Source organism: Quercus robur, chromosome 4 (genome assembly GCF_932294415.1).
Source record: "Quercus robur chromosome 4, dhQueRobu3.1, whole genome shotgun sequence".
Lineage (NCBI taxonomy): Eukaryota > Viridiplantae > Streptophyta > Magnoliopsida > Fagales > Fagaceae > Quercus > Quercus robur.
In genome coordinates, this window is record NC_065537.1 from 82,991,320 (window position 1) to 83,013,827 (window position 22,508).

Below are 22,508 nucleotides of genomic sequence, written 5' to 3' on the forward strand. Positions count from 1 at the left end.
AATCAATACTCATGTATGTGTATATGTAAACCCATCTCACCTAGGGGTTAATCCCATGAGAAGGAAGTTACATATTTTAATACACAATATCATTTTTTGGAGTTATGGTCATGATAGACTTGTTGATATATGTCATCAGGTAAAACTTAGGTGATGTGCAACACATTAAGTTCCTTAATTAAATTTAAATACAAAACTACATTAAATTAAATTTTCTTTGGAAAAGGCAATAGTGCTTGTGAGTTATTGAGTAATGCAACCAAATGTATAAATTTAATTGAGAAACATAATATATTGTACTCATTTGAGCATGACTTTCAAATAAATGTACAAGGGATTTGGTATATAAGATTTAGTATAGATATACAAGAAAAAAAGGCTAAGAATTAATACATGTTATGTAATTAAATTAATGTTGATATGGATTCTAGTTAGCTTAACTTGTTGTTGAAAAAGAGACTTGGATTAGAATTCTGCCTTTATAAAAAGCTAACCAGTGTCTTGGTGTGATAGTAGAAGCAATTAGGAGTGATGAATGGTAGGTAGTCTTATGTGGTTACTATTAAATTACCGATTATCTCAAAAGCTTAAGCTAAGCTTTTGGGATATGGTAAACTTTATCATTTAGCCACTATACGTGATTTGAGCTTATTTATATGAGTGAAATAAGTTATCTAACAGTACATTTACATGAGAAAGCTCGAAAAGATGCATGCTTTGACATGACACTCAAACAAGAAATAAAGAAAGGACATGAAAAAGACGCACATTTAAACAAGAAGAAGAAGCTAATTAACAAAACAACACAGGATGTACATGGAAAACCCTAGAGAATTGATAAAAAACCACGATTTGAGTAAGAACACAACATTCTTGCTCAGCTCAGCTTGTATTATGTATGGGAAAGAGATCAGTTTTACAATGAAGTTACATTTCTCTCCTATCAACTCTCTACTTTTATCTCTAAAATATCTGGTTAGGTTCTTGCTCTAATAACACAGCTACATGTTCCTTCCTTTTATACTCTAAGGAATATGGTTGAATACAATGACAGGTGTCAAGTCATCATATTCTTTCTTTTAGATCTTTTCACAACTGTGATACTATTTACTGACTAAGGGATAAGAATTGCACCAACGTGGCACTGGACCCGTAGGTAGGTAGCTTTGCCACTGCTTGGGAGACAAGTCTTGGACATTGAAAGGGACATCAAAAGTATTGTGATTGGTACACGTGTTCCTAAGGTGACTTATGGTGCACTCAACCAATAAGGGGTGTCCTCATAGCCTTTGACCTTAGAAAGTCACTATCTCCCTTTTTGTGAGTCCTTGAGTACCATGTTAGATGTAAATCTTACTTCCTTTCCAAGGCAATCACGTCTTTAGCACGGACCAAGACAAGCTCTCTTAGCCAACACCTATTCTCCCTTCCCTCATAGCTGAGTCACGTGTAGAGTCCAGATTCAACTATTTACGCATTCTCCCATGCCTTGGTGGTGTTATGTATAGCTACACAATTCTAATACTCACTCTCATGTGTGGGCCAAAACTACATTTTTAATAGGTGAGGCCCAACACGTGGGATTTCAAACTCAAGATTTTATGCTCTAATACCATGTTAAATTTCCGATTGTCCTAAAAGTTAAATTAGTGATGGTCTTAAAAGCTTAAACTATTGGGATATGGTAAATTTAATCATTTAACCACACAATTCTAACAGTTACCTCCAATTCCCCTCACTCCGCGAGTGTGGAAGTTGAACTTGTGACCTCATTTTTTAATCAGGCTAATGTTGATTATGATTCAAGAGACTTGCCAACTCTTTTTTTTTTTTTTTTTTTTGGGAGAAGAGACTTGCCAACTCAATTCACCACCATCTTCTCACAAAAAAAAAAAAAAAAAACTCAATTCATCATCAAGCAATAAGATTAAAAAAGAAAATTTGCTAAAGTCTAGTTGTTCTTTTCTTTTAGTGCTAATATTCATATTTTGGGAAAATTATTAGGTACTTCCAGAGTACCATAAATGCGTACTTCCTCCTCTTACATGAATGGTGAATCTCATCGTAAATTTAATTAGTGAGACCCATTATTCATGTGAGATGAGAGAATACGTATTTATGGTACTCCGGAAGTACATAATAATTTCCCCATATTTTGTTCTCGATAATCAGTGCTAATATTAGAAGAAGGATATTAGAAGAAGAGTGTTAATATTCTTATACTTATTCATGGGAATGATAAATTGATAATAGAGTCGGCTGCAACAGAAAGAATTTGAATCACATAGCAAAATCAAAATCATTAACACATAAATCTGAATCATTATATCTATTTATTGTTAACTGTTAATTTTTAAACAAAAATCATTAAAAGTATATCACTCCGTAGTTAATTCTTCTTTTTTGAAAATATTTGGAAGTACACATAAATCCTTAGAATATTTTTTTGGAAAACCAATGGATTATGGCTTTCATGCAATAAATTACAACCCAAATATTTCCATATTTGAATCATACCAGGTGGACCAATAAAAATTGAGTGCCCCAGATTTCCCTCCCACTGATATCTCTCTCAGAATTTTCTCATTAATTCCATTCTCAAACATTTCCTTCCTTGCCTATTTTCTTTCCATTTTGAACCCACCACCACCACCCTTATCACAAAAATCTTCACACCCCTTTAACCCTACTGTTTTTCATTCTCTCTCTCTCTCTCTCTTCCAGTTCCTCAAAAGAACTGTCTCTGCCATTTTTCTCTTTGGACCCCATTGAACCCGTAAGTTAGTTTGCATTTCTTTTTTTCCTAACGTCTAACATGATTTTTTTTCTTTGCTCCTTGATGTTTCCAACGTTTTTTTTTTTTTTTAAAAAATTTTTTTTTAACAAAAATCTTGCAATATATTTTCTTCATAATAGTATAGAGAAATGAGAATGGTTGTGATAGGTTGATGACTATTATGAATGGATCCACACTAGAAATGCTTTCGTAACTAGTTTGTGTATGTGTATATATGAATTTTAAAATCCATGAAACTTGTTTCCTTTTGTTTTTCTAGACATATAATCTGAATATGGTTTTGTTTTTTAAAATGGGGTTCTCTTTTTTCTTAGAATACAATTGAATTATTATAGATACAGTCAGATCATGGTTTTTGACCAATACTATAGTTCACACTACACAGTTTCTATAATATTCCAATATTGATTTACAAACGGCCTTGTTATTAATTTTATTTCTTAATTACAATTCAGATTTTACTTTGGTTTCTGAAAATGTTTTGCCTATTGTGTTTCACAGTTTGATCAATGGCGAAGCCAAAAGAAGATTTCTCTCTCAAACAGACCAAACCAAACATCAGTGGTTCCAAAAACACGACTGGTCCATTGAGACCCCACGACCTCGTTGAACAAATGCAGTTCATGTTCGTAAAGATTTTGAAAGCAAAGGATTTGGTAGGGCCTGATGGACCTGATACCTGTGATCCTTACGTGGAAATTATATTAGGAAACTGTAAAGGCACCACAAAGATCTTTGAGAAGAAGTCAAGCCCAGAATGGAACCAAGTCTTTGCTTTCAAAAAAGAGCGGATTCAGACAATTACTTTGGAGACTGTTGTCAGAGATAAGCTTAACAAAGTGAGTCATGAAATGATTGGTAAAGTCAAGTTCAATATTGGTGATGTTCCTATGCGTGTTCAGCCAGATAGTCCATTGGCGCCACAGTGGTATAGGTTGGAGGATAAGAATGGTGTGAAGCTTGGAGCAGGAGAGTTGATGTTGTCTGTCTGGATGGGGACTCAGGCAGATGAAGCTTTTTCTGAAGCATGGATTTCGGATGCTGCAGAATCTGCAGGTACAGCATATACGAGGTCTAAGATATATCATTCACCTAGGCTATGGTATCTTAGAGTTAATGTAATTCAAGGTCAAGATTTGGTATTCAGAGATAAGAACAGGAAAAATCCGGAAATTTTTGTAAGGGGTGCACTTGGGAATTTGGTGTTGAGAAGTAGGAGTTCACCAAATAAGAATGAGAATCCTATGTGGAATGAGGATATGATGTTTGTAGCAGCAGAACCATTTGAAGAACCTTTGGTTTTGAGTGTGGAGGATAAGTTGAATCCGAATAAGGAAGAGAGTGTGTGCTTGGGGAGGGTTGTGATTCCTTTACAAAATGTGATGAAGAGGGTAGACAATGCACCTGCAAGTGCTAGGTGGTATAATCTTGAGAGACCTGAAATTGCAGGGGAAAAGAAAGAACAGAACGAGGTGAAATTTGCAAGTAAGCTTAATGCAAGGATTTCTTTGGATGGGGGTTATCATGTTCTTGATGAGGCTACTAACTATAGTAGTGATCTCAGGTCTACGGTAAAGCTGTTGTGGAGGCCTAATATTGGGCTATTGGAATTGGGGATTTTGAATGCTACCGGTCTGCCAGTGATGAAGGGTAAAGAGAAGCGTACTGATGCCTATTGTGTAGCTAAATATGCGTCAAAATGGGTGCGGACAAGGACTATTCTTGATAGTTTGGCTCCACAGTGGAATGAACAGTTTTCATGGGATGTTTATGATTTGTGTACTGTTTTGACAATTGGGGTGTTTGATAATGGTCACATACAGGCAGGGGATATGGCTGGAAAAGCATTTCATCCAAGAATTGGGAAGGTAAGAATTCGTTTATCCACTCTTGAAAGTAATCGGATTTACACTTATTCTTATCCGCTTGTGGTCTTACAATCTTCTGGGGTGAAGAAGATGGGAGAAATTCAGTTGGCTGTGAGATTTTCTTGTGCATCTTTTTTTGATACGCTGCAAAATTATACTCAACCTTTACTTCCCAAGATGCATTACCTTAACCCTCTATCTGTATATCAGCTTGATAGCTTGAGGCACCAAGCCGCTTTTATAACCTCGTTGAGGTTGAGCCGTGCTGAGCCACCTCTAAGGAAAGAAATTGTCGATTACATGTTAGACGTTGGATCAAACATGTGGAGCATACGGAGAGCGAAAGCAAATTACGACAGGATCTTAGATCTTTTGAGTGGTATTTTTGCATTAATCAAATGGTTTGAGCAGATACGCAATTGGAAGAGTCCTGCTGCAACAATGGCCTTTTATTTCCTGTTCTTGGTTGTGGTTTTTGTCCCAAAACTGACGTTGTCTACAATCTTCTTAGTCCTTTTTCTAGTTGGGGTTTGGCGCTGCATAAAGAGGCCAAGGCATCCTCCTCACTTGGATGCCAAACTATCTCATGTTGATACAACAAATGAAGAAGAACTCGATGAAGAATTTGATCCATTACCATCTAAGAAAACAGGTGAAGTTTTAAAAAGGAGATATGATCGATTAAGAGGCATTGCTGGGAGGATGCAAGTGGTGCTTGGTGACTTGGCAACTCAAGGAGAGAGGGTGCAATCTCTTCTAAGTTGGCGAGATCCAAGAGCTACAATGATCTTTGTGTGTTTCTGCTTGGTAGCTTGCTTTGTGACATATGTCACTCCTTTTCAATACGTTCTCATTCTTTCTATGACTTATGTGCTAAGGCATCCAAGATTTCGTGTTGGCTTTCCTTCGGTGGTCCAAAACTTTCTAAGAAGGTTGCCTGCAAGAACAGATAGCATGCTTTGAGAACTCAAAATGTTAGGTGTTAATGTTTATGCGTATGTTTCATTGGTGTAGGTGTAGCTTTTTCGATTTCCTTCTCTGGTGGTGGCTGTTGAGTTTTCTTTTATGATTTGTAATTTTCCCCATCATATACCTATAAAGAGGCTTGAATTTGCAGTTTAAATTTTAAGTTTTAAGTAGTCTTTGTGTAATGCTTTAATCATCTGTATTGATATCATTCTTTTCTTTTTTGGCTAATTTTTCAATAATTATATTCCTATCATAAATGATCACTTTTCTTGCGCCCCACCCCCCAAAACATTTCACACTTCATATAATTGCAGTGCCTCATCAGTTGATTAGCTAATGAGTAGAATTTCATATTTCTGCTATTAGGCTTCATTTGAGCTGGTGGCTCAATCTCTGCTATGGTACCTCCAAGCCAGGTGCCATGAGTATTGCCTTCCGGTTAGAGCTTAATAAGAGACTGCTACAAAGTATGTTCTGTGCATGAAGTACATGCCTAAGTTTTTCACATGATGGTTTAACTTTTTATTTTTTATTTTTTTATCACTATTATCATTTAACTCTACCTATAAATTAAAAAAAAAAAAAAAAAAAAAAAAAAAAAACCTTTATGTTTTATATTTCTTATCGCGTGGAGTTTACATTTGTTACATACCCAACTTCTTTACAGGGTATGATAGTATGTCAATCTATGAAGTATGATATTATTTCTATATATGGCTATAGAAAATGAAGTTAATAGAGGTATATAACTTGTGCTATAAGGTTTTTGCTAATTCTGTTTCAACATTAAGAATTAAGATAAACATTATTCTGACACATGGAATTGTTTCAACATAGGACCTTTATTTTCTGCAACAGATAACAATATGCCTTTGATTTAGCAATTTTATAAATCGTGACTGTTTTTCTCAGTTAATTTTATGAAACTGTAACCAAATTAGGTGAATAGATTGTGTAGATAACATATTTAATCAGCAGATTGTATCCCAAGGAACATTAGGAGTGTGGATGACTAAATTTCTAGTTCGAAATAAATCAAACAAGTAAAATAGTTTCACAAATACGAATTTGTATTGATGAATATGTGGTATAATTTTCTGTAATTACGAAAGAGTGATCCTCTGATTCGATCTCCTTGAAAGATTTGTTGATTGGAATTGTGGTGATGTGACTTTGATTCGAACTCAACATATCCTTTAATTTGGCTGAGAAATGGATCGAAGATCTTTGAAATGTAATTACAATGAATCTTTGGCTATGAGCTTGTTAGAAATTCTTTGTTCTTCACGTTCTTCGTGTTCTTAGTGCGTTCTTCCTTTTTGAGGGTTTGTGGTGGAAGTTCTTTGGTACTTTAGAGGCTTGAATCCATAGAGCTTTGCTGATTTGTGGTTTGTTAAGATTTTTGGAGGCTTTTGAATTTGATTTCAGTGAACTTTGAGATTTAGGAAGATGATTTGGATGATTTTTTTTTCGAATGTTCTTTGTATTTGAAGGTTTATGGCGGAAGTTTTTTAGGGCTTTGGAGGCTTGAATCCGTAGAGCTTCACCAATTTATAGTTTCTTGAAGTCTCTGGAAGCTTTTGAGCTTGATTCCAGTGACCTTTGAGATCTAGGAAGATGATTTGGATGATTTTGCTTCAAATGTTCTTCGTATTCGAGGTTGAAGTTCTTGGGGCTTGATTTTTGCAAAGCTTTTGGACTTCTGAACTCAAGATATCTTCCTAGGCCCCCTAATGCCTTAGGAATGCTTCTATTTATAGGAGTTTAGGAGTATGTGAGCAACACTTAGCAGAGTCTGATTGGTGACATATGTCACAACTTGATTGGTCCGCTTATGTAATCGCTTACATCCGCTGGATTGCTCATGTCATTGCTTACACGTGTTGGACTATTTATGTCATTGCTTACACATGCCTATGTGTGATTAGCATTTTGCATGCTTTTCATGTTTTTACCTTAATGAAACTTGGCAAATTTCTAGTAACAGTATATGATGCTTTGTAATTAGCCGTACTTTGTAGACTAGTAGCATGATGTGCCAGTTTGTGATAGGTTGGGAATTTTCTCTCTCTACAAGTAGTAGACTCATTGTCTGAGAGAACCAGGTATTTTAAAAAAAAATAAATTGATTGTTAGGCGAGTAGAAATTTTTTTTTTTTTTTTTTTTGGGGTCCATTTTCTTGTCTTGAGTTCATGGAACTTTGAGTTTAGTATTTATCCACTTATAACTTATCCTGCTGTTTCTTCTCTCATGCATGTTAAGGTCACATGTTAACAATTGGAACTTTTTTGATTTGAAGAGTGGATGAGATGGATTATTTATCAATCAAACACAGTTTTTTCATTTTAATGTTCCGTTGGTATTATTATTTCTGCCAATATCAGGCTCGAATGCTTAGATAATTTCATTTAGCATGGGTAGTTTTTCTATATGTGCAGTTTGGTGCTGAACATTTACAGTTGAATAATTGGTTGCTAATATTGACGTTATGTGATGATTTAGCTTCCAAAATCAATAAAGAGGTTTACCATACATCTACTGAGGTACTTATCCTCTAAAGCTATACCTTCTTGAATTCTAATTTGATAATATATCCCCATGTATCGGAAGGTTACACATAAATGTGTTTAGCAAACTCCTGTATATACTACAAATAACATAATGATTAATATCTAGGTCCTTCCATAAATGACAGATACAACAACTTGACTCTTAGGAAAAAGTTCTGGTGCTCTCAGTTCTAGCCATGTAACAATACGGTTTGATTCATTCCAAAATGTGCACTGTGGTGAACTAACTGCTACTTTATAGTTCAAGCTTTCTATCAATGTTTCTAATTTCTTTGTTTCAATGGTGACCTTTTGGCTGCTCCCACTATTTTTTCTTTTACACCAAGTTATCAAAATTTCATGTTCTTACGGAAAAAGCGGATGAGTTACAACTTACTAAGCAAAAGGAAATGCAGATGGGTTTTGTACAGCGGCATTATGCTTACAAAAAGTCGGGGGTGAGAAGATTTGAACCTAGATTCGCGCCATGAAAAGAATCGGGCAATACCACTGTGCCACATGACTTTTGGTGGCAGCATGCAATTTTGGGTTCAATGCATTGTCTACATATTAGAATTTTCTAGAGACGGTGCTAAATATTGTAAGCAGCAAAGTAATGTGAGATATTATATAATGTACAAACTGTTCACTCTCATTTAGTATCATAGAATCAACATAAGCTATATATATATATATATATATATAGTGTGTTTCTGGTTTTTGAATTGGTTAGAATCGTTTCTCAAAAAAAAAAAAAAAAAAAAAAAAAAAGAATTGGTTAGAATCTATCAAATGGCCAAGATCGGCAAGCCGTTTATTTATCTAGGGAGCAAAATGATAGCAAATCTATAACTGGGCCAGGCCCAAGTGATACACCGTTTGGGCAGTCAGCTTGACTAATTACTTAAATGGTGAAAACGGCTTACCGTTTATAAGAGCTTCCCACTTCGAGAGGGTGACTCCTTAATACCCAATTTTCCTATTGTTAGAGATATATATTAGACATATTAGCCCAATGTAATAGGCCCAAGCCCAGTCCTGCTTGTACTAGTAGTCTAGGGTTTAGTTACCTATATATACTCATGTTAGGGTTCATTGTAACACAGGAGATTATTGTACTACACTCTTATACAATAAAGATGTAGCCCTTAAGGGATTCCTCCGTGGATGTAGGCCGTAAGGCTGAACCACGTAACCCTCGTGTTCTCAGTGTTCCTCCTCTATGCTTCCTCTTCCGCATCTACTCTAGCATACACAACATGGTATATCACATCGCGTTGCTAATATTTTAACATGGTATCAGAGCCAAACTCCGTTCTTGGCATCAAACAAATATCTCTAGCAAACAAAGAAGATTCTCATGTGCACATCGCCAACAGAAGTCAGAGCATGCTTCTCTGCTAGATCTAGACTCCACGGCATCTCGCAGCCACTGTGGCGCAGTGCTGTGTCCAAGATCCACAAACTCAAGCAAACTATGACTTAACTTATCTGATCTGCGCAAATCCAAGCCTCGCCTGACGAAACCAACACCACAGACGTGTTCCAAGATCTCTCGCGACCAAAACCCAGAAATCCGGTCAACCAAATCCTTGCCACGCGCCGCAGAAGCCTCCGGCAAATTCCCACGCGCCGCCGCAGATTCTCGACTCCCAGGCTAGATCTGAGTCACACGCGCCGCCAAGACGGCCTTCTCGTCCACCGATCTACTGGGCCTGAGAATCTGGTGGTCATACGATGCTGCACGCGCCACCACGCGCTAGCGCAGTTTCTAGCAACTTCTCCACACGCCGCCGCCGATTTCACAGGGTCAGATTCTCCGATGGTTACACGCGCCGCCATGACGGCCTCGTAGCTCGCCGATCTGCCAAACCACCGAAGTCCGAGCATCAATCTACCTTGCACGCGCCTCCACGCGCTGTCAGAAGTCCTTGACACGCGCCGGTGGAATAGAACACGCGCCGATAAACAGCCACGCGCCGAAACTGAAGCTGCTGTCACCTGATGACGTCATCAGACACGTCAGCCCTAATCCACGTCAGCAGCCACGCAAGCAAGTCCACGTCAGCCCTAGTCCACGTCAGCGACACGTCATCAGCCACGTCAGCAGTGTCGTCCCGTCAGCACCACGTCACCTAGCTGACCGTTGATCCGGACCGACCCGACCCGGACCGACCCGGATCTGACCCATGAGTACTTTGACTGTTGACTTTGACCTGGACCAGTTGACTTTGACTTTTTGCGTTGACCTTTGACCAAAAGTCAAAATTTCCAAAAGGGCCTATCTTGCTCAGTTTTTCGCATAGATTCCAATTTTGGCCTCCGTTTCTTCATTTGAAGCTCCGAAATTGGACAATTGGCACATTTTTCATTGTGGTTTCTTTAAAGGCATTCTTCAAGGTATCTTCAAGTGATCTTCTCATGCTTATCCAACCTCAAGTCTTCATCGAGCTTCCGCCTTGAGTTTGAGGGAGGGTGTTAGAGATATATATTAGACATATTAGCCCAATGTAATAGGCCCAAGCCCAGTCCTGCTTGTACTAGTAGTCTAAGGTTTAGTTACCTATATATACTCATGTTAGGGTTCATTGTAACACAGGAGATTATTATACTACACTCTTATACAATAAAGATGTAGCCCTTAAGGGATTCCTCCGTGGATGTAGGCCGTAAGGCTGAACCACGTAACCCTCGTGTTCTCAGTGTTCCTCCTCTATGCTTCCTCTTCCGCATCTACTCTAGCATACACAACATGGTATATCACATCGCGTTGCTAATATTTTAACACCTATAAAGATATACAACAATTTTAGTTTCTTTCCCCCCAATTTGGTAAATTAAAAAAACAAAAATAAGAGAGGCAACAAATTGTGGCAACCTATTGGTAACCATAATAGTTATTTTACTAGAAACTAATAGTTGAGCGACTTATGTAGTGAGACTCGTAGATTGAATCATAACTTGATCTTAATCATATTTCGAGGAGATAATTAGAACCTTTTTATTTTTTATATTTTGGTAAGATTGAGTTAGAGCTAACTTTACCTTTTGGCCTCTCAAGTAATTGCCTAATGCCTCAAATGGAAGAATGCTCCATAATTTCAATGTTATAGTATAATACTATACATAACAATCTAAAATAAAATGTATTTCATATACACTGGCCCTTATTTTTCCAAGACCATGATTCATTTAAAAAAAAAAAAAAAATTTCATATACACCTTTTCATCTTTCAATAAAACTGTCTCTATCTTTGTGTCTCTCTCTAAATGATGTTTTTGCAATTGGGCAACATAAAACCAATAACATACTTACTTCTCTATCTTTATAAACATATATCTTGTCAAAATGTCATTATCAAATCACTCTTTTCTCTCTTATTATTAAATATATTTGTAAGAATTAAATTTAAAATAAAATAATTCTATTTTATTTTTCATATTATAATTTATAAACCAATTACTAATTTGATTTTACATGAATTAATCTTTACTTATGATGGTTAAGATATATATATATATATATATATATAATATTAGGTGAATGTATTGTTAATTTTTTTAACAGTAAAAAAAATATAACATAAAATTTAAACATAAAAAATATGAACAAGAAATCCCTTAGTTGTTGTCTTAGACCTAAAATTGCATTAATTTGGTTGTGGGTTGAGTTATAATTAAATTATTATAGACCATATTAACAAGTATCTTTAGGACAATTGTTGATAAATCATTTTAAGAAAGTTTTAACATAATTTTCAAGAAAAATATAAAAAATTACCAAAAAAATTAATTATTTAATTTTTTTTCATACATATATATGTGTATACGTAGAGGAGGCAAAAAAGATCAGGCCCATGTACTGAAAACAAAAGGACACATTCAGGCCCATTAACCCAAAAATTCCAGGGTTTTTAGGCCCACAAAACTCTATCATCGCAAGGATTCGCTAGGGTTTTTAACAGTCCGACCTTTATATAAACAATATTACACACACATATATAAATCTCCTTCAGAACTAGGGTTTTCTCTCAGAGCCTCCTCCATTTCCCAATTCACTCACTCACAGAGAGAGAGAGAGAGAGAGAAGAGAAATCTCAATTCCAATGGCACCAAAGCAGAGGACCCCAAAGGTTAGCCGGAACCCAGATCTGGTTCGCGGGGTCGGCAAGTACTCCAGGTCCAAGATGTACCACAAGCGAGGCCTCTGGGCCATCAAGGCCAAAAACGGTGGCGTTTTCCCTCGCCACGACGCTCAGCCCAAGGCTCCTGCTCCGGCTGCCAAAGCTCCCAAGTTCTACCCAGCTGATGATGTGAAGAAGCCGCTCGTTAACAAGCGCAAACCCAAGCCCACCAAGCTCAGGTTTTTGTTATGGCTGTCACTGTGTTTTTTTGGTTTTTTGTGGTTGTTATGCTTGTTGGGTATCTGGGTTTTTTGGGTAATTGTTTGGTAGCTGAGAAAATGTGGGATTTTTATGTTTATATGTGTGTGTATTAATGATTTTGTGTATGTATAGGTGTATGTGTGTGTTTGTTAGTTTGTTTTGGTTGTTAGGTATTTGATTATTTTTATGTTAAAGGTGTATATATATGTTGGGTATTTGAAATATTTTGTTGGGTAATTGATTAGTTGCTGAGATGGTGTGGGAAAATGTTGGATTTGTATATTTACGTGTGTGGATATATATGTATTCATGATTTCTTGTATGTATTGGTGTTGCTTATAAGATGCTATAAATTGTTGGGTTTGTATGTGTTTAACTGCTGGATTAGCTAGTTGGGCTTTTGGTTTTTGGTGAAGCTTGTTGTCTTCTGATTTATGAATGATGAATGTGTATCTACTTATGTTGTGTCGGTTATTGGGGGTTCGGTTCTAGTTGAGTTTGGTTTGTTGGAAAACGTGGGGAAATGATGGAATTTTTATCTTTATTGGTAATAACTAGTCTGTTGAGGATCTGTAGCTGACCTTAAAATTTTGGGACTGTTGTTGTTTTGGCATGCATTGGTATGCCTGTAAGTGTTGTGGAAATGGTGGAGGAAAGATTATAAATATTGAATCTGATAGTTTGTTGTTAATTGAGATTCAAATGTAATAATGTTTTTCGTTCACTGAAGATTGGTGGGATCAATCAGATGAGTTGGATTTTGATTTTTCATTGTTGGTTTCTAATTGACAAGTGTAATTATTTTAATCTTTGTCATGTGGTTTTTGCTTTTTGGAAAATTCTAATATATGTATTTTTTTTCAATATGTAGGGCTAGTATTACTCCAGGAACTGTGTTGATCATTCTTTCTGGGAGGTTCATGGGAAAGAGAGTTGTGTTCCTGAAGCAGCTCTCATCTGGATTGCTTTTGGTCACTGGTGAGTGCTGGTACCCATCTACCTGTGAATTGTAAAGTGTTTTCATATTGTCTCATTATTGTGCTGGTTTGAGCACATGGTGGAATTTGTGTTTTAGTTCCTAAATCTGTTAGCTACTTGTATGCTTTTGTGGTGATTGCTTGTCTATAAGATTATTCCAGACTGTGTTCATCTGGTGATGGGTTGATGACCTTTTCTTGCTTGATAGATTTATCTTGATTGATTCTTAAAAAGAGAGTGAAACTTATGGATTTTTGTTGCTTCTGGATGTCCTAGATGGGAGTCATGGGAATGGGATCCATTTGGTTGTGGGTTCAATATGGATATTGTAATTTTATTGTTAATAAATATTGATTGAAACAAAATAATCTTATAGATAGTGAATGTCTAGAACCTAGTCTATTTACTTTCTAAAATTTGCCATGTTCAGTTATCATGTGGTTTGTCTTGAGAAAATGGAGATGCAGATGCAACTTTAATCAAATTGTTTTTGGTGCAGTCCACTAAATGAGTTTTGGTTTTGTCTGTCATTAGATTGTAATGCACTCCAATTGCTGAGAAGAATTGGTACTTAGTTGCCCTTGTTAATGTCACTCATTCTTTATGGCTGTTGTGATATCTTCTATGCTTGTCAATGCAGGCCCATTCAAGATTAATGGTGTTCCACTAAGACGTGTCAATCAGTCTTATGTGATTGCTACTTCCACAAAGGTTGACATCTCTGGAGTTAATGTGGAAAAGTTTGATGACAAGTACTTTGCCAAGGAAGTTCAGAAGAAGAAAAAGAAGGGAGAGGGAGAGTTTTTTGAGGCTGAGAACGAGGTTGGTTTGTTAATATTGATGGTGATTGCATGGTGAATTTCTCCTGTATTTCTGTATTAATTCATTTTTATCTTTCAAAATATAGGAGAAAAATGTACTCCCACAAGAGAAAAAGGAGGAACAGAAGGCTGTGGATACAGCATTGATAAAATCCATCGAGGCAGTTCCAGACTTGAAGACCTACTTGGCTGCAAGGTTTTCTCTTAAGGCGGGCATGAAACCACATGAGTTGAAATTTTAGATGAAACACTGGAAAGTGTTAGGATCTGCTATTCTTCATTACATGTCTTATTTTGTTTGAACTTGGTCTAAACAGTTGTACTCTTCTAGTGCCATTGGTAATAGACATCGAAATTTTGATGTTGTGTTAGATGATGCATTGTGCAAGAGATTTTCCATTTTCAAATTTTGGTTATGGGTTTGCAACTCACTACTGATATATATGATATTTGATTTGCTTTTTCTCTTTATATGGTTGTGCGAGATTTTACTGGTTTATATGGTGACCAATTTCACAAAAATTTAGGTGATATCACTCAAACATCATCGCAGGGCAGAAATCTAGTTCGTGACATTGCCAGAATGTCAAATGTCTTGGTGCTTTTGTGGTACCCAAGTTTACTTTGTCCGTAAAATTTTGTAGTGTTAACTTTTTCTTTTATTTGTAGTTCACTCCAAAGTTTTGCTTGCTATTCACCGAGAATAATCTGAATTCACTCAAACGTGTTATGGAACTGTGGTTGTACTTGAGGCTCCATCTCTATGATACAGTCTGTGGACGCTTGGTGGCTCTAATGGTTCATTGGCTTTAGCTATTTTGGCGTTGGTGGGTCTCATGAATGGAACGTAGCCAACAATAAAAGAAAAAAAGGCGATATTCAAATTAGTAGGAAATAATTTTATTGAAAACAAAAATTAACAGAGACATAGCTATGCTAGGAAGTATGTCAGATCTTGACTACACTCATGGGAAGGCAAAGATCCATCATAATGAACTCGTTAAAACATGAACGCATCCAGTGTGAGTACTTATTGAGGTTATTCCTCATACTGTTGTATATGTATTTTACAATCATAATCTATACTGTAAAAGCATTGCATACTGAAAAAAGAAAATCTAAACAGACCATTTATTTTAACAAAGTACTTAGTTTTAGAGTAAGCTATCTGTTCGAGCTGGCAACCTCCTGAAGAAATTGCTGGGTACAGAGGGCAGCTTGCTCCGGAACCTAGGGTGCCGCAAGTAATACAAGCCCGCAAGCAGTGCCACTGCTCTGAATGGTGTCACATAAAGCACCACAGCTGCACAAAAGCAGAACAATACGAAAAGGCTTGTTGCTCTTGGGTCTCTCCAGCTTAGTACAGAATGAATTCTTTCCCCTTGTGTTGCTATGTCACCAACAACAGTTTGAATCCTCCCTGCAACAGTTCTAAGTCTATCATACCTCAAACGAGCTATGTCATTTGGCCTTGAGGAAGGAAATGTGTCAAATTCCTCATCAAGTTCATCTGGGTTTACTGCCTCTGCCCATGACACTTTAGTATCCATGTGAGGAGGGTGCCTTGGCCGGAACCTATAGTTCCATAACCCGATGAGGAACATGTAGAGGAAGAGAGTTGGAAGTATCAGCTCTGGGTACCAAATCAATATCAGAAACAGTATATGAACCAGAACAGATGTCATAGGGTTCTTCCAGTTGCAAACATCACTAAACCATCGGCTCATGGAGAAGATGCCCGAAAGAAGTGACATAATGCGAAAGAAGTTAGCTTTGCTTCTTCTCATACTCCACATGTGGGAATCTCTATCTAACATGTACTCCACCACTTCTTTTCTGAGAGGTGGTTCAGCTCTACCAAGCCTCACAGCTACAATATTCATTGCTTGGTGTCTTAAATTGTCTACTTGGTTCACTGTGAAAGGATGTAAGTAATGCATTTTTGGAAGCAAGGGATGGCCATAAATATATACCATATGAGCTAGAGAGAGGGTAGTGAAACGAACTGATAGTTGGAGCTCTCCCATTTTCTTTACCCCATTTGGTTGTAGAACAAGAAGTGGGTAAGAATGTGAATATATTTTATGAGCTTCTAGTGTTGATAGCCGAATTCGTACCTTTCCAATCCGTGAATCCCGCACTGCATTGCCACCATTTGGTTTCTCACCTCCACCCAAGTGGCAGTTGTCAAACACACCCAATGTGATCACTGTGCAGGGGTCATACACTTCCCATGTGTATTGCTCATTCCATTTTGGATTGAAGGTGTCGAGGATTGTTCTGGTTCGAACCCATTTTTGGCCATACTTAGCTACACAGTAAGCATCAGTACTCCCTCTGCCATCCTTCATCTTCATCGGGAGAAGCCCTTGTGCACTCAAAATGCCTACTTCCAATATCCCAACGGGCTGTTTCCACAATTGCCTTGATGTTGGCCTTTGATCACTTATGTAGAGAGTTGATTCATCAAGTACATGGTATCCTCCTTCAAGACAAACTCTTAGGTGAATTCTGCTTGAAAACTTGAGCTCTTTCCTCCTGTCAGCATCCAAGATTCCGAAACCATATTTCTCAAGATTGAACCATCGTGAGTGAACTGACCTGTGGTCCAGGCGCCTCTCAAATATGTCCAGTGGTAGGCTAATGCTCCCCAACAATTCGTCTTTCGAATAGTGCACATGATCCTCAACAGTAATGATCAGCTGATCCTCAAAAGGTTCAGCTGCCACAAAAATTAAATCTTCATTCCAAAGTGGATTAGTAGTGCGAGTTTCACTTACATTGGTTTTTAGCACTTGACTACCAACCTGAGCTTTGACAAAAACATCTGGGAGCCTGTTTCTGTCATTAGGCAGCACATCCTGAGCTTCAATCACATTCACCCTCAGGTACCACAGTTTGGGGGATACATAAACCTTTGAACGGGTGTTAAAAACACCCTCTCCATAAGCAGCAGCAGCATCAGAATGCCATGCCTCTGAGAAGGCTTCATCAGCTTGTGTTCCCATCCAAACTGCAACCATGATCTCACCCCTTACCTTTCCGTGTCCACGCCGGTCCTCCAATCTGTACCACTGAGGAGCCAGTGGACTGTCAGGGGGAACTCTGGTTGGAATCTCATGCAAATCAAAAACTACCCTTCCAAGATAATCATCCCTTCCCACCATTTCCCTATCCTTCACAAAAACTTCTAGTACTGAGGACTGAACGCGTTCTTTTGAGAAAGCAAATACTTGATTCCACTCTGGATTCAGTCTCTTCTCAAAATGCCTTGTTTTTCCTTTATAATTCCCCAGTTTGACTTCCACATAAGGATCACAGCTACCAGTGATGACACTGGGAGGAAGATCTTTTGCTTTCACAACTCGAACATATAGATAAAACATCTGCTCAACAAGGTCATAAGTACTTGTATGTCTCTCACCATTCATCCATCCTCTTCCACCAAATGCTCCACTATTTGGCCACCGCTCACCAAGTTGTGGATTGGTGTCCTTCAAATTGTAGTCGTCTTGGTGGCTTGCCTGGGCCTGGTGGCCTCGTGGATTAGTCTGGTGCATGTTGAATGGGACACCTTGTGGTCGTTTCTCCACTGATATGCCAGGCTGCTGCAGAACTTGGTGTTTGTATATATGTTGGGCTGTGCCAACTCTTTCTTCAACAGGTTCCACAATCTCCTTCTTTGGACGTTTAGCAGGCTTAGCACCACTTGACTTGGCAACTGCAATAAAGGAATTAGAATTGTCTACCTCAGCAAATGTAGAAGTTTCTTTCAAAGGTTCTGCTGTTACAGCCTTTGGAGTTTCAACAACAGGAGCTTCTGCTTTGGGAACAGCAGCTAATGTTTTGCTAATAAGATTTGTATTTTCTGAAATGGGAGGAGTATTAGGAAGAGGTGGAGGGCTAGAAATAGAAATTCGGGGTTCTGGTGGTTGTGGTGGACTAGAATGAGGAGCTTCTGCTGGTTTTAGTGGAGAGGATGGGGGAGGAGATTTTGGTTTGGATTCTGGTGAAAGATAGATTTTTAGGCCAATCTCACCTTTGACAGAAGAGAATAACCACTTCCTTTCTAATTGGAGTCTTTGATAAGCTTCCTCTCCTTTCTTCACGATATTTGAGCAAGGAATTCTAACTCGACCAAGGAAGTTTCTGCCTGGAATTGGTCTTCTCTCATTGTAAACAGAAATTTCAATGGCTGGATGGTGGTTTTTGGTTTCATCAAAATTAAAGAAAAGTTTCTGGTTCCAAATGGGGTTGAGGTTCTTTGGGACGGTTTTGGTTCGGCTTAATTGACTGTCAAAATCAACTTCCACAAATGAACTAGCTGATCCCTCACCATCCTTGGGCATAAGATCATTAGCATCTACTACTTCTACCACTAGCTTCATTCTCCTTTTCTTGCTTGGTTTGCTCCTCCAAGAAGCTACAAGGAAGTAGCACCTCACAAGATATCTCAAACTCTATTCAGAAGCAAAGAAGTTCTATTTAAGACGGCAGAAGATAAAAAGAATACTTATTTAAAGGTTTGCTCTCTGCATGAGTGATGGCTAGTATTACTCTAGATGAAGCAAAGAATGCTTTGATGGAGAAGCTACCAGTGAGTTCTGTAGGAACCCAAAGAAGGACTTGAGAGAAATGGAGGGAAAGCATAAACTTTATTCAAAGTGAGAAAGTAAGCCTTGGTCTTTCTTTTAGCTTGAAGTGTAGTAAAAATCAAAGGATTACTTTTCTATAATTCTAATTGTTGGTTAGTGTGGTTGCCTGGAGATTAGTAACAAAAGAATAATGAAAACCCTTTATTTAGGACCAGCTCTGAATGCTTAACAAAGAATACAAGTTCTCTTTTCTCTCTCAATAATAAAACAGTTATCATGATCGGACAAAAGGTGACTTGTGTATGTTAGCTGCTTAGGGTGGTATATTTTTTACATAATTTGTTTGTCCTTTGTTCTCTTTATTTTTTCCCTTTTCCCCTCAAAGTTTGATGTCTTTGTGAAGAAAGGGACTAGTCCAATGCCTTTCATTTTTACTGGCCTTAGGTGCAAGGGCCTACTTTAATGCTTAGGATTTCAGGATCCTATAAATTATGTATCACAGTATCAGTAAAGTCCCAATTACTGTTATCTCATGGCACTAGAATATAACAGCATCATTGTTTGTAAAATTTGCGTGTAAGATTTGCATTAATATGGCTCTAGTGTCATACAATCTCAATTTTTTTGTTCTGTTTGATGAGATAAAAGCTACAATTAAGAATCAATCTCTTTTCCTAGCGAGTAACATTCTTCTAAAGGACTTTATTCATTATTTATTTATTTTTATTTTAATTCTAATAGCAGATAACAAGTGTGGTAGAAAACTTGATCATAAAGATCTCTTATACAATATAAATAAAAAAGAATTATTTGCTATGCAAAACATTTTTAGTTGCAAGTCCATCATGTTAACCATGTTATTTTGTTTAATAATGATAAATGTTATCCAAAAACTTAAAGAGGCTCAGAAAGTGTGGATTTAATCATTCAACTATTATTTTAGTACTCCCCCTCAACAAGTGAGGTTCAACACGCTTTAGTACCATAATAAATTACAAATTTTCATTAGTGTTGGCTCAAGAGTCATACAATCTCAATTTTGTTGCTTTTGTTTGATGAGATAATAGCTACAATTAAGAATCAAACACTTTTCCTAGCAAGTAACGTCCTTCTAAAAGTCTAGTTTTTGTTTCAATGCCAAAATAGAAGATATCATGTATGGTAGGAAATTTGATAATAAAATCTCTCTCATTCATTAAAAAGGGAATATATATATATATATATATATATATATATATATATGCCATGCATTCCTGGCTAAAACATTTATACTTGTAAGTCACTTACATATAGGTTAAATCATGTTCAATTTTGCTCAATATATAGGCATTTGATCAAGGGTACGAAGAATAATTGGTCAAAAATTTATTTATGTACGTTTGGGACATCCCTTTCTTCTTTGGCAGCGATGCCAATGTGAATGAAAGTGAGAAAACATAGAATTAAAGGCAGAGTTGGAGCTAAAAGAAAGCAAAAGCAGCTTAGGGGCCTTGTGATCTTGTTCGAAGATGCTTTTCTTGTTTATCATTCTCTTTCTTACTTTAACCATATTTATAATGTTGTCTCTCCATTTGCTTAGACCAATAGTGAAATTGCTGAAAGTTCTCAGCCAGCTTAATTCCCTTCTAAAGTCATCCATATGGTGCATTGGAACCACTTTTTAGAAGCTGTACCACTGACCACCATTTTTGTCCAGTTGAATCTTAGAGCAGCCTTAAAACACTGCGATATGTACGGTAAAGAGATTGAAAAGTTAACATAGTTAATAACATCCACTATCATTCAACATCATTACTAGTTATTTGGTGTTAAACAAAAATGAGTTTCAAGCTAAAACACTGAGAATTGAGAACTTCAAAAGAACCTAAAGAATGGTTGTCTTAGATAATGTATGTATGTGAACTCTACCTTACATAAGGAATTCCTAGTTGAGATTTTGAGGTGGCCTATTATTTGGGTGTTAATGTGATAATCTTATGTGCTAAATGTTTTGATGCTTATTGTTATTTAATTTGTAATAATTCTGTTTCTGTTTCTTCTAGTTAATGAAAGTTTAGTTTTAATTTTTTAAAAAGAGGGGTTAATCCATAGAATATCACTTGGAAACTTCAAAGCCATTAAGAACTTTGGTGATTTGTTATTAGTATACACATTAAGTTTGAGATTTGCACTATTGTTAAAAAAGTTGGAGTCATTTTATAAGGAAAAGAGTTGTATCAACTATAAAATATGGTCACGTCTTTTATAGCACTTCTATGGACTTGGGAGTTGCTTGCCAAAAGCATAAATCAGAGCACTAAAGTTATGATTACTTGTCCTGAATTATAGGATTTTTTTAGATTACTTAGGATTGTTTTATACCATTCAATTGAGTTGTCCATTAGCAAGACACTCCAATAAGGTCTTTTTGGTCTTACACGTGGGTCCATTTGACTTGAGATTATGTTTTCATTTGGTGATGTTATGTTTCATTTGCTTAGGTTCTTTTGTTAATCTTGAACCCATGCACTTTGCTTTTTATAATATTATGGTAATAATGTTCTTCTTGGGAAGTTCACATCTCCTTTTCATTTAAAAGTGCAGGCTGAAAGGGGTTCAAGTGATAGCTATAATGATATCTTTTTTTGGTGCTATAAGTCTGTAGTTCGAACCCCATTTCTTCTTTTCTTACTATATAATTATGAAAAGAAAAAGTACTGTGTGACCTGTGTCAAAATAGTGCTATTATTGAAGTTGCAAATCTTGAGCTTCTCTCACTTCCCTCTAAGAGCATTTAAGCAAAAAAAATCTTGGGCTTCTCTCTTCTTTGGGGGTTGATTGACTGATTGGTAGAAAGTTCATTTTGCTTTGAAATACAATGAGCTTGTATGAACCAAGCCATGCAAGTGCAGATTTTGGTACAATAAGCCCAATATGCATTATCTCTAATCTTAAAATAAAGCTGCAAGAGCTGCTTCAGAGTTGGCTAGCATTATTGCTGCAGTGCTGCTATCCTTTTGGCCAGTGACGAACTCTCATTCGTTAAGCGGATTTGTTAAAATTAAATCCCATTCACCACCTTTAGAATTTCCAAACTCAAAAACAAATTAACAATAGAGTGTCTTTGGATGTGCTTTACATTGCTTTTTTAGGAAATGGAAGTGAGAAAAGCTTTTTTTTTAAAGGACTTGTTATTGCATACTCGTACACACTTCATTTGAAATCGTATTTTCAAACACCATTTTAATTAAAATTGTGAAATAATGTTTTTAAGACATGATTTCACATTGGACAAAAATCAATTTTAACAGTCAGCCATGTAAATTTTTAGTGGTAATTCCTTCACAATTTTAACCAAAATTGTGTTTTGGGGGTGTGTACAAGTATGGCTGACTGGGTTGTTCAAAAGACTCAAAACTCATCGGTTCTTGCTTATATGCATGCTGGGCTGAAAATGCTAACCTAGGCTCAACTCTGGTGAAATGGGTGTTGCCTTAGGCCTTGGAGCTTAGGGCCCAAAATTGTGGAGTGATTGTGCTATAATGGACTAATGTTATAAAAGCCCA

The 22,508-nt window shown here is 36.9% G+C and overlaps 3 protein-coding genes across 3 annotated transcripts; 2 read left to right on the top strand and 1 right to left on the bottom strand.

The window, feature by feature from the left end:
- Positions 1-3,306: 3,306 nt before the first annotated feature.
- Positions 3,307-5,628, top strand: LOC126724578 (FT-interacting protein 3-like). The gene has a single exon (XM_050429059.1). It carries the CDS (start codon positions 3,307-3,309, stop codon positions 5,626-5,628), a length of 2,322 nt encoding a protein of 773 aa, XP_050285016.1.
- Positions 5,629-12,187: 6,559 nt separating this feature from the next.
- Positions 12,188-14,839, top strand: LOC126724014 (60S ribosomal protein L6-1-like). Its single transcript, XM_050428062.1, has 4 exons — positions 12,188-12,547; positions 13,441-13,547; positions 14,188-14,369; positions 14,455-14,839. The coding sequence occupies exons 1-4, from the start codon at positions 12,291-12,293 to the stop codon at positions 14,608-14,610; spliced, it is 702 nt and encodes a 233-aa protein (XP_050284019.1). The 5' UTR covers positions 12,188-12,290; the 3' UTR covers positions 14,611-14,839.
- Positions 14,840-15,302: 463 nt separating this feature from the next.
- Positions 15,303-18,949, bottom strand: LOC126724013 (FT-interacting protein 1-like). The gene has a single exon (XM_050428061.1). It carries the CDS (start codon positions 18,754-18,756, stop codon positions 15,523-15,525), a length of 3,234 nt encoding a protein of 1,077 aa, XP_050284018.1. The 5' UTR covers positions 18,757-18,949; the 3' UTR covers positions 15,303-15,522.
- Between the last annotated feature and the right edge of the window lie 3,559 nt (positions 18,950-22,508).